The sequence below is a fragment of the Balaenoptera acutorostrata genome, chromosome 4, assembly GCF_949987535.1.
Source record: "Balaenoptera acutorostrata chromosome 4, mBalAcu1.1, whole genome shotgun sequence".
Taxonomy (NCBI): Eukaryota; Metazoa; Chordata; class Mammalia; order Artiodactyla; family Balaenopteridae; genus Balaenoptera; species Balaenoptera acutorostrata.
In genome coordinates this window covers 146537276-146554931 of record NC_080067.1, presented here as the reverse complement: position 1 = coordinate 146554931, position 17656 = coordinate 146537276, and the positions used below count along the sequence as shown (strand labels likewise).

The following is a 17656-nucleotide window of genomic DNA, read 5'->3' as shown; positions in this document are numbered from 1 at the left end:
ATTTCCTCTGTAAAGATTCCGTCTCCAGATAAGATCACATTCTGGCATGGTAGGGTTAGGGCTTCAACAAGCGGGTGTTGACTGAAAAAAAAATGCACAACGTGAGAGTTGTGGGTTAAGTTTTATTTGGGGCAAAATAAGGACTATAGCCCGGGAGACAGAATTTCAGATAGCTCTGAGAAACTGCTCCAAAGAGGAAGGGGGGAAGGTCGGTGTTACATACGATATCAGTGAAGGGGGTGCGTGCAGTCAAGCACACGCTTTGGCAGAAGCTTCCTGCTTGTCATGAGGAACAGGTGTCACCATGAATGATTGTAGTGCTTTTCTAGATAAGAGGAGATGCAAGAATCGGGCTCATAAAATCTTCTCCTAAAAATATCTATCTGAAGGTCTGTTCTACCAGTTTTTCCCAGAGCACAGAGTGCCTCGTTCCTGATCTCCACCCTAAACTCCTTTCAGTGGGTGTTGAAGGTCAGCGGCTGCAGCACTCCATGATTTAATCCTTGCAGAGGCAGATGGCAAGTGCCAATGTGTAGTTGGCATGGGTTTTGAGGGACACAGTTCAGCCCGCATCCCTGACTCCCGAAGAGCTGGGAAGAGAAAGTGGCAGGGTGCAGCGGGGTCCTGTGGGCTGGTGGGTCTGGAGTGGCGGGGAGGGAACTTCCATCATTCTGTCACTAACCTTTCTGCTTTTCCAGTTCCAGGTCCCCCCGCGGGAGTCAAGGCGGCTGCGGCCTCGGCCTCCATGGTCTTTGTGTCCTGGCTCCCCCCTCTCAAGCTGAACGGCATCATCCGAAAGTACACGGTGTTCTGCTCCCACCCCTACCCCACAGTAAGTTGGTAAACCACCCAGTGCCTTTCAAGCATCTTCCGGAAACGAGCCACGGGCGCTCACTTGCGACCTTCTCCTTCCTTTGTTTCCCACCTCCTTGGGTTTCCCCAGTGGTTTTATTCTTCTCCCTGCTGTGTGCACATACAAAGCAAGGTCCTCATTACCACCTCATTGGAAAATACACTTCTGAATCCTTCTAAGGGGCACAGTTGTCTGGAATGATTGTTTATTGGGTGAGTTCCCGCAAAAACTGCCAGCCGGCTTATCAGAATCAAAACCCAGAGGCCTTAGTTGATCGTCAGTGGACCCCACCTATTGGTTTTGCTGTTGGGCTCATCCTTCAACGCACTTCATGCTTCACCTGCCTCCCTCGCACACCCCGACCCCGTCCTCCTTCCCTGCCCATCGCCCACTGAGACCCAGCAGCCGGAAAACCCTTGCTGTGCTAGAAATGAAGGACTTTGACAAGACTCTATGACCCTCACAAGTACAACAGTCAGCTTAATTCATTGTGAAGGAATTAAAAGTTAGGGTACTTAATATTTCAAAATATGGGATTTACTGTCATTAGTATTAACACCACTGAATGATACTTAGAGAGTGAAAGTGTTTCTTAAACAGAAGAATGTGTGTATCCAAAGGGGAAATTTAAAAGAAAACCAGAAATGGTTCATGAAATTTATGATGTCTTCATAGAAATGTTTATGACATTTTCTGAGGTAGGCGCTATGTCCAGTCCATCTTTCCATCTCCCAGCTCCCGGCACAGGACATGACATGCATAGCCATTCACTGTTTGTGGAGTGAATACAAAAATTAATTTTGGTTTTATTGTGGTAAAATATCAAAACATAAAAGTAGCATTTTTAAGTGTTCGATTCAGTGGCATTAAGTCCATTCACATTGTTGTGAGACCATCACCACCATCCATCTCCAGAACTCTTTTCATCTTGGAAAACCGAAACCCTGTCCCCATGAAACACTACCTCCTGTTCTCCCTCCCCCACCCCGTGGCAACCACCCTTCTCCTTTCTGTCTCAGTGAATTTGACTATTCTAGGAATCTCATGGGTATCACCGGAATAAGACAGTGTTATCTTTCTGTGCCTGGCTTATTTCACTGAGCATAATATGTTCAGGGTGCATCTGTGTTGTAGCATGTATCTGAATTTCCTTCCTTTTTAAGGTTGAATATCATTCCTGAACTAATTTAGTAATTACTTTTTAATTAAAATGACATGCTTTCCCAAGTCTAGAGTCTGTTGGGGACCCAGAGGCCCAGTGTCACCATAGACACTGAGGATGATTAACGGTGGGGAGACAGGGGGAGAGCAGGAGTGTGGCATACAGATGGGCCTCCATCTCCGAAAAATATCAAGTTGTATGTTCTGCTGTTGATATGTCAACAGCAGCACCTCTGGAGTTGAAGTAAAGACTTGGCGGTAATATGCTTAGATATGGGTTTCAGAACTTGTGTGAGTTCCTTACCTGGTTTCACACACGCTGTTAGCTCTCACCTGCTGAAGCCTACCATCAGATCCCACCGTCAAAGTCCAGAGATGCAGAGCAGTGTAGGGGACGCGGTGGTTGGCCCTCTACTCAGAGGCCACTCACTGAGGACCCTGTGCAGGTTCTGATCCTCTGAGCGTCAGCCCTGACATACCACCACATTCACCAAAGAGAGACAAAATTATTGCCGGAAGTGTGCCCATATTTCACCAGAATGTGAAGGGCTTCTTTATTTTTACTCATTCCTTCATTTCTTGATTTGCCGTAGGACTCCCAATTGCTCTTTTGACTCCAGCAAGCTAGAGAGAGCCAGCAGGGAACAGGGGACACAGGCAGCTTACCCTCATTCTGTCTTCCCAGTCGGCTCTTCATCGCTAAACTAAAAGCCCCAGCCTGGCTTATTTGGAATTAGTCCCGAGTGGCTGAGGCTTAGACGAGCAAGCCCGCCTTTGTGGATCGTGGGCGCCATATTGCTCTCCATCCTCCCAGCCTGCGAATTAAGTCCTATAGAAAAGGAGGAGTTACTATCCCGAACACAGTATCCATCGAACACTCTGTAGGGTGGACTATAAATGATTTCCCAAGGGATTTCCAGTCTCTCCCTGCACAGAATAATGGGATTCAACTATCCAGGACCTTCTCCACAAGAGCCTTGCAAAAAATACCTTAGCGAGATCAAGCTAACCAGAAAAGGTGGCAAATAACTGAATTTCTCACCTCCTTGATGTCTTACAACCACTAGCAGGTGTTTCTGTGCGGTCTTTAACCATATTAAAAAAACATTGTAAATCTAGAAATATGATTTTCACAAGGTGCCTGTGGTCTCCCGGGAAGCACCACTTATTAAGCTTTGCAGAGAGGACCCAGAACTCCAGAGCTGTCCTCAATAACATGAAGTGAACCAGAATCAGTTTTCTTCCATCTCTAGAACCACATTGCTATTCATCTCTTTCAAATATCATTTAAGACCACGAGGCCTATTTTTAATAGACTTTATTTTTTAGAGCAGTTTTAGGTTGACAGCAAAATTGAGTGTAAGGTACAGAGACTTCTCATGTGATACCTATTTTTAAAATAAAATAATACCATTACAAGTAAAGATGAGAGAGAACTAATACACGTGTCTTCAGAGGTGAAGACTTAAAAAATTCCATCTACTATTCTGTTTTTTTTCCGTGGAATGAGTAAGGAACTATAAATTACTGGAAAGGGGGAATTTTTCCCATCTTTAGTGTCTGCGATTTAATTTTAAGTCAGAAAACTATGCTATCAAATTTTCTGAACTTTTACTTTTCTGCCAATGTATCGAAAGAAACACCAGAGGGCAGTCCTAGTTCTGTGTATTTTTCCTGTTCGTGTATCTGATTTTTTTTTCCTTTGAAATGACTTCATAGTCGAATGTAGAACGTGGGAAGATAAATTAGGACACAGCACACTCTGTAATTTAATCTTCTTTATAAGAGTCCCTCGGCTAACCTTGCTGATGTAAATTTTCTCTCAAGATCCTCAATTCCTGCCCCTTCCTTGTGAAAGGGCCTTGTTAAAAGACACAGGCTCTATTCTCTAATATGTACAATGCATTGTCTGATTATAGGCATTTGTTTCACGGTGTTCTCTCAGGTCAGCTTAGTAAAAGGCGTCAGAACATGAAACTTTGTATGTTGCCAGACAAGAAACTGGAAATTTGTCTCAAGGCTGGTTGTCTAAAACTGGTGTTTGGTAAACATTAATCTCACTGTGAGGGACCAGCTAATGCAAAGAGACGTCAACCTTCCCAATCAGAGCAAAACCTCAAATCCGTTTGATTAAGGAATTCATCATATAATTTTTGGACCATGGCTATTACTTTTAGTATATAATGGTTTAGATGATCGATTCATACACTATGAGAAGCAATGGAAATCCAAAGTAATGAGCTAGCCTTGTAAGGTCCCAGGTAGAAAGTAGTTAACCTGGATTTCCTCTCTAATGACCCTTCCTACTTAAAAGCAGACTGTGAAAAATGTTATATATTACATAAGCACTAGGAGGTAGAAATTGTCTGTTTTGCAAGGCTAAGCTGATGGACATAGAAATGTGAAATTAGATAGCACAAACTTCTCATTAATGAAGAATAAAAATCAGAAGGTCTAAAAAATTATATCAGTGAGCTATGATCCACCTCAATTATTCCAGTTTCAGAAGATAATGTTAGCCAGTTCCTGCACAAAGTAGAGCTCAGTAGATGCTGCTGAATGAGCAAATGAGACTCATAGCAACTAACTCTCCACAGTGGAGCCCACAACTCAGAATTAAGCAAGTCTTCTAGGAAGCAAAGAAAGTAACCTCTACCAGGTCCAGACAACATTCAAGCCAAGGTAGCAGGTGTGTGTTTGCCTCCCAACCGTCCCTAGACTGCATTTCCTAAAGCTATAGTGGGGCTGAGGACAAGACAGAGTGGCTTTAGAGAACCACAAGTATTCAGGAATCTCAAGTCAAAAAAATGGTGCAATAACAGAATCAGGGAAGTAGTATCTAATGTGACCACCTGAATTTATAATGATTCTCATCATAATATCGATTGTTCCTCTCTCAGAAGTCACCATGGACCTCCTGGTTGTAAAATTCCATTGCCTCTTAGGAAGAAGTAATGCTCTTCCTATTTTAAGTTGTAGCATCACAAGCTATTATATAGTTATTTGTTTTTAAATTTGTTTTTCTTACCATCCATTATCCTTTTATTCTTTCTCTTTTGTTCTCCCTCTCCCTCAACACCCCACCCTTAAAGGTAGGCATTTTTCAATACTCTACCTTCTTTTCATATTCTTTACTATCTCCCTGAATAATTGAATCCATTCTCGTAATTTAACTATCATCTGAAGTTAAGGTGTTCAAAATGTTTATCTCTAACCCTGACAATCTTAGAGAACCAATCAGTCCTATATTGTCAACTTCCTACCATCCATGTCTTCTTGGAGACCCCACCACATCCAACATGTCCAGAACCAAATTCATTCTTGCCCCTCTTCTCTTCCTGTTTCTCAACTAAGCTAGTCATTACCTTTGACTAAGCTAATGATTACCTTTGACAAAGCTAAGCCTTAGATTACCTTTGACTCCTGTTCTCCCTTTCCACTCATTATCTGATTGGTTTCCAAATCATTTCTTCATTTACACAGCAAATCTCTGTAGAGGGCTACCCTGTGCCAAGGGCTGAGCCAGAGTCTGTGTATCAGTCAGGAGAAGCTGAGTTATGCTATGTAACAAACATGCCTAAAAATCTCAGTGATTTCCACCAATAACAGCTTTATTTTTCTTTCACATTCATGTTCGTTGTGAGTTGGTGGTAGCTCTGATCCATGTTAGCTTCACTCCAGGAAGGACCCATGTGGGTTTTATGGCAGAGGGAAAGAAATCTCTGGAGGGTCTGACATAGGCATTAAATGCTCCAGCACAAATCAGTGGCCAGAATCCATCACATAGCCTCACTCAACCACAAGGGAACCAGGAATACAATCCAAACAAACACATACCCAGAAGACAGGCAAACCAGAATGTTTGGAGAACAACTCTAATATAATCATGGGACTGCAATGACAAAGGATAGAGTGTCTTTCTTTGAGAAGTTCCTAGTTCTAGGGAGGGCAGAAAATACTAGAGATGGTCACTGCTCTGTGTGATGTGGCAAACGACACAACAGTGGCATGGACAGCACTGGATGACACAGGAGTCAGGTAGGAGGGTGTTACTCAAATAATCAGGTCAGAGACTGTTACTTAGGACATATTTACAGCCCTGGCTTGCAGGAGGGGAAGAATTGTACCTGAGGAGAGGGTTTTATGACCAAGGGAAATAGCACCTACAAAGTGACATTGTGTCATGAAGAGTCTCTCTCCACAACATCTTTCTAATCCTCTCCCTTCCTTTCACTCCCACCACCATTGCCTTGGTTCAAGTCCTTGCTTGGGAAACCAAACTAGGGCAGAAACCTTTGCACTACTCATATCCATTCCCTTCCACTGTCCACATCACTGTCATAATTATTCTTCCAAATTCTTTGTCCGATCATGTCATGCCCTTGTGCAAATTTCTTGGATAACTTCTCCCTTTTTACCTAAAAAAAAGTTCAGAATTCTCAAGATGACCTGTGCAGATTTCCATAACCCAGCTCCAATGGCTGTTCAGTCTCCTATTCTACTAACCTTCCTCCATCCAAAATCTAAGCCACACTGTGTCTCCTGTGTGTGTGTGTGTGTGCGTGTGTGTGTGTGTGTATTGTGTGTGTGTATTAGGTCCTCCTCCTCCTTGTCTTTTCCCTCTCATCCTTACATGTAATAATGTTTATTCTTAAGGCTCAACTTAAACGCCACATTATTTATTCTAACATTTTTGAGCACTTGCCATATTCTAGCTGCTATGTGTTAAATGCTTTATGCTTATAGTTTCCAAACTTGTTTTTTCATGACTCACAATCGGAAATATATTTTATGATCACACTCCAGTACACACACACAGCAAAAGCCTTGTAAACAAAACTTCACTTACTACACATGATGCACTCTGATATTTTCTGTTATATTGGATTTTTTTCTCTTCTTTTATATTTTAAATGATTGCCAGGCCCACTAAATTGCTTCTATGGACCACATTTTTAAAAATACTGCTTTCGTCAGTTAATTCTGATGATTACCTTATGCAAGAGGGGTTGTTTTTATTCTCTTCTCTGCACTGGTACTGACATGGAGACTGTGCAGCCTGCCCAGGACCACGCAGTTTAGCAAGGTAAAGACAGGGTCTGTAGCCCACAGGGGTCTGAGTTCAGGAACCAGGCTCTTCACCCTAACAGCCTACTGCCTTCCCCGGGGAAGCTGGCCCTATCTCTCCTCAGCATCCCCAGCACTGATTTTTAACCTCTCTTTGACGTAACCATAATCTCTTGCATCACTGTTGGAGGGGGCATAGCTGAGCCCCCGCAGCGGCACGTCAGTTTCTTAAGTACAGGAACCACAGTTAGTTACTGTTATACCTTTGGAAACCCCAGTATTACGCTGACATAGTAGATGTTCAGCAAATGCTATGTTGAATTAAATTTTATGGATGACGGCTATGAGTCAACCAATAGAGGTTAAACTGTATAATGAAGTTTCTGCTTAATAAGGCAGGAAAAGTGTGTTATATACTTTGGGATGCTTTCCATCCCCTAAGGATTTAGATAAAATGCCTGTGCTTTTGAATCACTGACATGGAAATCATTCTGCCACAGTTCCAGCTAAATGGACTTATTGCTGGACCTCTTTATTCTGTAATGGCAAAGCTGTAAATTATGGAGTTGCCAAAAGTCATCCAAAGAATACACAGTCATGTTTCACATACACATACGCAGTTAATCACATGTCAGCAAATCTTTTTGGGGCATCTCTGTGTGACAGGCATGCATTAGGCTCTCTGTGCTCTTGAGATTAACTGAGCTCTACTCTAGCACTCAGCATCTTATCATATGACTGGGAGAAAACTAGAAAAGTTTCCTTGAGACAGACCTACGGCTAAGCATATGAAAACCATCTCTGGTTTTATAAAATTTCTGGGGAAGTATCAATATATTCTTGAGCTTCCTTAGAAATATCTCAGTATTTCATGGCCAGTTCTGATGAAATATGTTCTAAATCTGCTTTAAATTTTTTGTCCTGCAATTTACATATATTTATTAGACTCCAACTTTTTGGGGGAGTGAGGGGAAGTACATGCTATCTTTTATAATCTAGTTCTTTAAAAAGATGAAGAACAATAATCTAGTTCTTTATCCTCAATGAAACAGCCAATAACTGCTCAATATTTCTGTTAAGTCCATATTTTAATTTTTTTTAAATCATTATCTGTGGTGCTTCAGTTTCATTGGGCATCAAGTGAAGCTGTCCAGTTGCTATGATAGGTCAAAATGCAGGTGACCCCTATGCTAAGGTTGGGAGAAAGCTTGGCCTTTAAAATCCTGAGCCCAATTTTGGACTTTATTGAACAAAGGGAAGCAAAAGCATTTACTCAAATGGAATTTCTGTACAGAAACAAGCCTTAAAAATCACTTTTCAAGCCCAGTCTCACAAGATCGCCTGCCCAATTTTGCAGATAAATTGCCAATACACATTCTGGCTTTGAACTGCCATTCATTCAGACTAGACAGCCGTGTAAACTTCTCCACTGTTTCTTACTGCTTCCAAAATAGCCACAGATGAAAATGCCCTTTTGATCAACTAGCTTTTGGAGCTTTTGAAAGATTCCAGCTTTGAAAACATATCATCTTTTTGACTTGGTCTGATACAGACATGGGGTACTATTTAAGGAAATAAATGGCTTCAGATCTTTTTCAATTAAGAATTAAGAATGGCTATTTTTTTTCCAAAACTATATATTATACCTATATTACATTTATTACCTAGAACAACCTTTCTCACAATTTCTTTCTTATATTGTGAGAAGTTATGTAATGCTAAACCAGTTGTTTTGTGCAAAATTTGTTGAATAGCTGATAGCAATCAAGTTAAATTAATAAAGCATTTTTACAGAGAGATCATTTGTATGGCAGATGGTATGACAACAGGGAAAGGATAAAACAAAACTAGTAAATGGAGGTGGTTTTGTTTGAAAGAGAGTGGGAAATATAAGGATCCTGTAATGTCAGTCTGTCTATTGGGACAATGCCCTGATTCTAAACAATAGCATGGAGAAACGTTTCTTTCATGTCTTTTCTGCATATCAACTTTAATTCACTTGCAAAACATTATAACAATAATTTTTATATTTGGGAGACCCAAAATTAAAATATTTTATGTTTGGAAGTCTTTTTTAAAAGTAGCCCATAGCCATTTATATAATAGCCGATAGAGTGATCTTGGTAAAGTACAGAGGAAACCACCAAAATTGACTAAGATAAAACAAGTAGCTTTAATATGCTATTATTTCTATGAGAGATGGCCATCTTAGTCTATTCCATTAGGAAGATCTTTGTGCTGCATTATCTTCTTCTAGAGATGAAAATAATGAAATAAAATGGAAATCAGATCAAAATGTATTATACATAGAAATCTTAAAAAGAGGCAAATCTTAAGTTGATCCAGCTGTTTATTCTTCATGTAATTGAGGCTATTTCTCTGCCACTAAACAGAAAGATTTTATATGCTCTGAAAGAGTCATTGCCCTATAATTAAAGGAGCTATCATTTTGTTTATTCTGCTTTGGAGGTTTTTTTAATCACTGCTGTGAACATTCTATCTATGAAATCATAGCATTCATTTTTTTAAAATAGGATGTTAATAATTAGATGTTAAAACTTTTTAAAGCACCATATTTCTTTGATAGAATTAGTGCTTCATTAAAAAGTTAATTGAAATTTTTTAAAGTGGAATTATTTTCATATCCATCAGAAATGCTGAATAATTTGATCTGAGCAGCCTGCAACTCCATAGTCATCCTCTACACATTTTTTTCTGTTGTACTCAAATAAATTATAGGTCATTATTAAAGTCACTAGGACAACAAACATTTCCTCAGTCCATTCCAAAGAGTGGTTAGTGGGTCCCAACCCTGCAGCGTTCTAGCCTAGGATCCCTGGGGGATAAGTGGAGGGAGGAGGATGAGGCAAGGCCCACTCAGAGAGCCTGAAGCATCCATGGGGGAGTGATGGTAAGAACATGCAAGATTATAATCCAAAGGGCACTCTAGGATCGACCCCATACTAGGACACAAAGCAAGCCTCAACATATTTAAGAGTATGGGAATTATTTCAAACATCTTTTCTGACCACACCTGCATGTAACTAGAAATCAACCACAGTAAAGATACGAGAAAAAAACTATTACGTGGAGACTAATCCAAACGGCAATAATGAGAAGGACCATAAGGGACATATAAACAAAGGGAAAATATAACACCTGATTGAGGGGATTAAAGAAGGCTTTACAAGCCTTTACAAGTTCATCTGTTCAGCTAAGTAGTGTAAGAGATTTGAAAATGGATTCAGCCACTATTGGGTAAACATCCAGTTTTATAGAAATTACTAAAGAGCATTTAAAGTAGCTCATTGTGGCTAATTTTATCTTATTTACTGGTTAAAAAAGTATCTTAGACATGAAAGGAAAAATAATACACCAGCATCCCAAGACAAGAATAATTCTGGAGTGAAAGTAGGACTGGAAGATGCTGTTCCTAGCCTTTTCATGGGGTGATATTAAAGCACTAGGATAAGACTAACCTTCTAAGCAACCTTTACATCATTTCGAGGAGGATACTGTTGAGTTCCTCAGAAATGCATGACTCCACCCACCAGACCTAAAGCCGTAGCACAGAAAGGCAGAACACTGGAAATGTGAGCTCTCTGGCTTGGGTGTCTAAAGGTGAATATCGTTAGCTGTATTTTCCACTCTGGGTACAATTTTAGGGAGGCAAACATATCAGAAGCCTTGTAAAAACTTGCTATAAATATTTTTTAAAATCAAATGCATGAAGTTCCCATTTATTTTCCTAGGCATTTTACAAATGTGAATTCATGTCCTTGTCTATGACAGGGATAGTTTTAGGAAGGGAATTCAAATGATTTTATTTCTAGATTTTAGTAGGAATTTGTCAGATGCCTTATTTTAATTATTCCTCCATTTGCCAAACCATGGTTATATCTCCTTCCTTGATGAGCAAACTTACCTTATAATCTATACAATGGAATTGAACTCAGTAAGTGTCTATGAATTCAAACTCAGCAACTATTTATGAGCTTTTATTATTACTAGGCATGGTATTAAGAACATCTGCACAGCCCAAAGGAGAGATCTGTAGTCCAGCGAGCTTGTATGGCTGGCCCCAGATGTCCTGTACCTGTTGTCAAGCCTCATCGTACACATATTTCTAATCACATCAGCCTCCACACTTCCAGTGCAATGGTGTTGGCATAATACCCCAGCTACCTCCCAGAGCAAAAACCCATGAACATTCGATGTGAAGCACGATATTTGCAATAGCTCAATAGATAAACTACTTACACATTTTATAATTTAAGTGTGTGTCTTGAAAGAATACCGAAGCCTTCCCTCAAGAAAACTATGGACTGTCCCTGTTAACATGACACCAGCTCAAGAGAAGAACCCTGTTCTTCTTATTCAACAATCTCTGATGGACCAAGAAATACATAACTCGGCTGCCGCTTGGAGGATTGCAGCTGAGAGTGATTAATTAATAATCAATGTCAAGTTAACTCTGGATTCTGATAGAATCAGCATGTTTAAATAATTTTTAGATGAGAAAGAACAACCTTTTCTCAAATGGCTCACAGGAATTTATGATGGGCACAGAATATTGGCCACCCCAGTCCACAAATGCCCTGTCTGCTCCATCATGCTGACACCGACCAGAATTAAAAATGAGCGTGGGGCAGAATTTCCCATCAAGAGCCAAGCGTACACAAGTCATATACCTGGCATCAGAGCTTTCTTAATGTTGATTGGCTTTGTATTCCCACAGGTCATGAAGTAACACAAGCCTTCCCTTAAAACAAAGGTTTAGCCCAATTATAGTAGTCCATTCAAGATTAATTCATATTGTAGGAATAATAAAATCTTCTAGAATGGCTAATATCTCTGTCCTGACTCTGAAAATGATGAGACTAGTGAGTTAAAGATCTACCAGAAGAAAATTAAATATTTAGATATTTAAATATAGAGAAAAGTGTATTTCTCCCCCTCCCCATAAATTTCTCCTTTTGACAAATTTGATTCATTCATCCCTAAGAAACTACACTGGGAGTCTGTATTTCTTTATGCTACCATTTCCTATCTTGTTGCCCTTAGAGTGTAGCTCTGCTTTGTTATTTTCTATTCTATTTTCCATGCTGTCCCTCCATGCTCATTTAATGCTTCGAAGTCTTTGAAGGATCAGCCTAGCTGAAGTATCAGGAAAAATCCGGAAATAAAATCAGTCCCTCTCACTGAACATTCCCAGTATTTGGGAGGTAGTATCACATAATGGAATGCAGGTCAAAATTGGCAAGTCAGCTCAAACATGATTCAATCCTTGTGTTGGAAAATCGGGTATCCAATAAAAAGAAAATTAAGGAAATGTAAATATAATCAGTGCTATTATACATCATATAAAATTTTAAGGAAGACGTTCCATAAGGAAGTAATAGTCTTCCTCCCTCTTTCTCAGAACAAGCATATTTGGCTGAGCATTGAGAAGGGTTTAAACAAATAGATTTGCTTCACTACCCTGAATGGGTTTCTGATTAACCTTTTTCCCGTTTAGCTCTTTTTCTCTTACCTGTTGCCACCTCTTGAACTTGTTAGCAGTGGTTGAATTATGCACCATCTGTGGATAAGGAATGCTGTTTAAAACAAATATTATATAATGTTCAGTACCCCCCTCTATTGGAGACATCCCATACCTGCGGGCATCCCTCTGGAGACAGCTAGCCTTGCTCTCCCTTAACAGCGTTCACGTGTGAGCGTCCTTCACCAAGCACCTGCAAGTGACAGCTAGTCCTAGCACAGCCTTCTCTCCTTTTGTGAGCAGGGCTAGCCTTTCACCTTCTCAAATGTGACTCACCCATCTCTACAGTGAGTTCAAAGGCCCCTACCACCCATAGGTGGGAATGTACACAGACATCTCTCCACAAAAATATCCTACTCTTGACTCAGCTTCTTATGGGACCCAGAGATAAGTGACGGTCAGAACATTAGAATCAGAAATCCCTGCATAGGTGGTCTCACGTTTTTCTAAGGAAAGAAAGTACTGGCATCTTTGGGACTATTCTCACCTCTTAAGGACACTGCTAAAACGTCATGATAACAGGAAAAGTCACATTTAATATCCGGTTACATATATAACAAAGAAAACGAATCAACTCTTCAATTATTTAAATTATTCAGTCAATTTTCTGCTTGCCCTGCTACTGAGACCAAAACAATGGTGCCCAATTTTACAGCAGTCATCAGGGGAGCATAGTGGCAGCACCAGTGCAACCAATTTCCCCAAATAACCGGTAGGAACCCCTGAATAGCTTGACTCTTATTTTCCATCCTAATCCTTAGAGAAAGGTCATTCCAACTGGGGGAAGTTTTTATAAATAAACCTCTTTTACTTCAACTTTTGGTTACTCTTCTATGTACATGGTGGAACAAATATTGCTGCATAAGAAATCATAGTTTTATCATTGACTTTAGCTACACTTCATGTCTCAGGTAAAAACTAAATAAATAAGGGCCAATTGTAGCTTATAGACAGGATAGTGATTGAGTTTTAACTAAGGACTCTGCACTCTTCATGGAAAATTTTGTAAATATATTTTAAAGCTCTGTTGAAGTTGAATGTTCAGTAAGCGCAATCGTTATAATTTGCACATCATAAGCTTTGTAAAATTAATTTGGCAACAACATTGCCTTCGAACATTACAGAACACAAGTACCCATAGTCTTGGGATTGTCTTCTTGGTTTTCCAGGAAACAAGTCAAATTCCCTCTGAACTTCTAGAGGAATTAATGTTCCCCATGATTTTCTATAGCGGAGTCAGGCTGGTGTGCATAAGGGGGTGAGGGGTTGGGTGGCTAAAGCGGGGCAAGTGGAGTGCAGATGCACACATGCATCCTAACACATATGCACGTCTGAGCACTCTGGGCAAGAGTCCCATAGTCTCCCTTTAATCATCTGCACTAGGGTATCTGTATGTTAAATATTTGACAATGGGAAATTCTCTGACATTATTTTTTATTGAGAGAGCATAGGTTTTATGACAATTAGGAGGTATAGTTAACACTTGTGTCCCCCGTTTAATTGCAGAGCTGGGACTGCAGCTTATGCAGCCTCGTGACCTACTTAAGGTTTACTTTACAGCTCACAAGGGTAAAAGTAATTTCTTCACGTGTTTGATTGCTTGCAATTGGCAGCATGGGGTGTGAGGAAGCAACACTGGACTTGAGTCAGAAGCCCTGAGCTTGAGCCTCTGCTCACCTTTGTCTGGCACAGTGACCTCAGTGAGTCACTTACTCTGGACTTTAGTTTCCCTACAATACGGATAGGCTGAGAATTTTCCAAATCTTTAAGTTCTAGTTCCTTTTTGCTTACCAATTCCTTCTTCAGTTTATGTCTCTCTTCTCTACTTTACTACCGCTGTCAGTAGGAAGCAGCACTTTGTTAAGAAATCTCCTCTACTAAACATCCAATTTCATCCCTTGCAGGTTCTACCTTCCACAGAATACTAGAACATGACCACAGTTCAGCCAGGTTCTTTGCCAATTTGTAACAAGGATTGCCTTTCCTCCATTGTCCAATAACATGTTCCTGATTTCCATCTGAGACCTCACTAAAATGGCCTTTACCATCCGCATTTCCACCAGCATTCTGCTCATTATTATTTGCGTATTCTCTAAGAAGACTGGGGCTTTTTCCTCAGTTCTCCTCTTTTCTTTCTGAGCTCTCACCAGAATCACCTTTGGCGAACACTTCATGGCAATCTCAGCTTGTTCTATCATCAACCTCAAAACTCTTCCAGCCTCTACCCATTTCAAAGCCACTTCCACATTTTTAGGTATTTATTACAGCAGCACCCCGTTTCTCAGTACTAATTTCTGTGTTTGCCTGGACTGCTATTTTGTTATTAAGTTCATAGGTGTTTAGGATTGCTGTGTCCTCTTGGTGAATTGATCCCTTTATCATTATAAAATTACTTTCTTTATCACTGGTAATATTCTCTGCCCATAAATCTACTTTGTCTGATACTAATATAGCCATTGCAACTTTCTTTTGATTGGTGTTAGCCTGGGATAGATTTTCTGTCCTTTTATTTCTAACCTACTTGTATTTTTATATTTGAAAAGCATTTCTTGTTGGAAGCATATAGTTAGGTATTGCTTTTATATCCAGTCTCAAAATCTCTGCTTTTAATTAGGATTTTAGATCATTTACACTTAAAATAATTATAGGTATATCGACATAGGTTTAAATCTATAATCTTGCTACTTTTTTATTGTCCTATTTGTTTCCTGTTTACTCCTTTTTAGACTTCTTTGAATCAACTGAATATTTTTTATAACTCTATTTTATTTTCTGTTGTCTCATTAGTTTTATTTTACTCTTATCTTGTAACTTTAGTGGTTTCTTTGGGATTAATGCATATCGCTTTTCATTCCACATTCAAGTGATATTATGCACTTCACGTACAGTTTGAGAGCCTTACAATACTATGCTTCCATTTTATTTCCGTTCCTAACATTTGTGCAATTGTTTTCATACATTTTACTTTCATATATTTTATGAACCCCACACTACATTTTAATTATCTTTTAATTATCCATTATCTTTTAACGAGATGTAAATAATAAAAAATCACATGTATTTATTTACGTTGTTACCATTTCTGGTATCTTACATTCCTTTGTGTAAGCTTATATTTCTACCTGGTATCATTTTTCTTCTGCCTGAAGAACTTATCTTTAACATTTCTTGTAGTGTGGCTCTGCTGATGATTAATTCTTTCAGCTTTTTCTATGTTTGAAAAAGTCTTTTTATCTCTTTCATTTTAAAATATATGTTTGCTGAATACAGAATTCTAGGTTGACTTTTTTCTTTCAAAACTTTAAAACTGTTGTTCCACTGTCTTCTTACTTGGTGTCTTAGTCAGCTTGGGCTGTTATAACAAAAATGCCATAGACTGGGCGCTTATAAGCGACAGAGACTTATTTCTCGCAGTTCTGGAGGCTAGAAATCTGAGATTACAGTGCCATCATGGTAGGTAAGAGCCCTCTTCCAGGTTGCAGGTTTCTCATTGTATCCCTACATGGTAGAAGGGGGCAAGGGAGGTCTCTTGGGCCTCTTTTTTTTTTTTTTTTTTAAGATTTCTTTATTGATTGATTGATTGATTGATTGCTATGTTGGGTCTTCGTTTCTGTGCTAGGGCTTTCTCCAGTTGCGGCAAGCGGGGGCCACTCCTCATCGCGGTGCGCGGGCCTCTCACCATCGCGGCCTCTCTTGTTGCGGAGCACAGGCTCCAGACGCGCAGGCTCAGTAGTTGTGGCTCATGGGCCCAGTTGCTCCGCGGCATGTGGGATCTTCCCAGACCAGGGCTCGAACCCGTGTTTCCTGCAATAGCAGGCGGATTCTCAACCACTGCACCACCAGGGAAGCCCCCTTGGGCCTCTTTTATAAGGGCACTGATCCCATGGGTGCCCTTCACCTCCCAAAGGCCACACCTTGGGAGTGTGGTTTCGATATATGAATTTAGGGGGGACATTCAGACTATAGCACTTGGATTGTTTTTGACAAGAAGTCTGTGACGTCTTTATTTTTGTGCCTGCATATATAATACGTCTTTTCTCTGGCTACTTTTAAGATTTTTCTCCCTATCACTGGTCTTGAGCAATTTGATTATGATGTGCTTTGGTGTGGTTTTCTTCATATTTTTGTGGCTGGGTTTTATTGAGATTTTTGGCTTTCTGGGTTTATAGTTTTCATCAAATTTGGAAAAATTCCAGCCACTATTTCTTCAAATGTTTTTTCTCTCCTGCCTCTTTTAGTGATTCCAATTACATGTATGTTAAGCTGCTTGATGTTGTTCCATAGCTCACGAATGCTGTGTTAAATTTTGTATTCTCTTCTATCTCTGTGTTTCACCTATTAATATATCTTCAAGTTCACTAACCTTTTTTTTCCTGCAAGATCTCATCTGCTAATAATCTAATCCAGTGTATTTTTCATCTCACATATTGTAATTTCATCTCAAGTTTGACTTGGGTCTTTTTATATCATTCATGTATCTATTTAGATTTTTTAATATCGTAGTTATAATACAATTATTATAACAGTTTTAGTGCCCTTGTCTGCTAAATCTAATATCTGTGTCAATTATGGGTCAACTTTGATGGATTAAATTTTATTTTCTTTACGAGTCCTTTTTTCTTGTTTGTTTCTTTGCATTTCTGGAATTTTTTATAGCAGCTTTTTAAAAATTTATTTTATTGAAGTATAGTTAATTTAAAGTGTTGTGTTTGCTGGGTCATATGGTAGTACGGAGTGAAGTAAGCCAGAAAGAGAAAAACAAATACCGTATGCTAACATATATATGGAATCTAAGAAAAAAAAAGGTTCTGAAGAACCTAGGGGCAGGACAGGAGTAAAGACGCAGACATAGAGAATGGACTTGAGGACACGAGGGTGGGGGGAAGGGTAAGCTGGGATGAAGTGAGAGAGTGGCATGGACATATATACACTACCAAATGTAAAATAGCTAGCTAGTGGGAAGCAGCCGCATAGCACAGGGAGACCAGCTTGGTGCTTTGTGACCACTTAGACGGGTGGGTTAGGGAGGGTGG

At 39.7% G+C, this 17656-nt stretch overlaps 1 protein-coding gene across 1 annotated transcript in view; it reads left to right on the top strand.

The window, feature by feature from the left end:
- The window catches only part of DSCAM (DS cell adhesion molecule), a 742440-nt gene that overhangs the window by 655833 nt on the left and 68951 nt on the right, over positions 1–17656 (top strand). Inside the window, 1 exon segment of the mRNA XM_057544948.1 lies at positions 699–832. Within this exon segment, the coding sequence (XP_057400931.1) occupies positions 699–832 (134 nt within the window).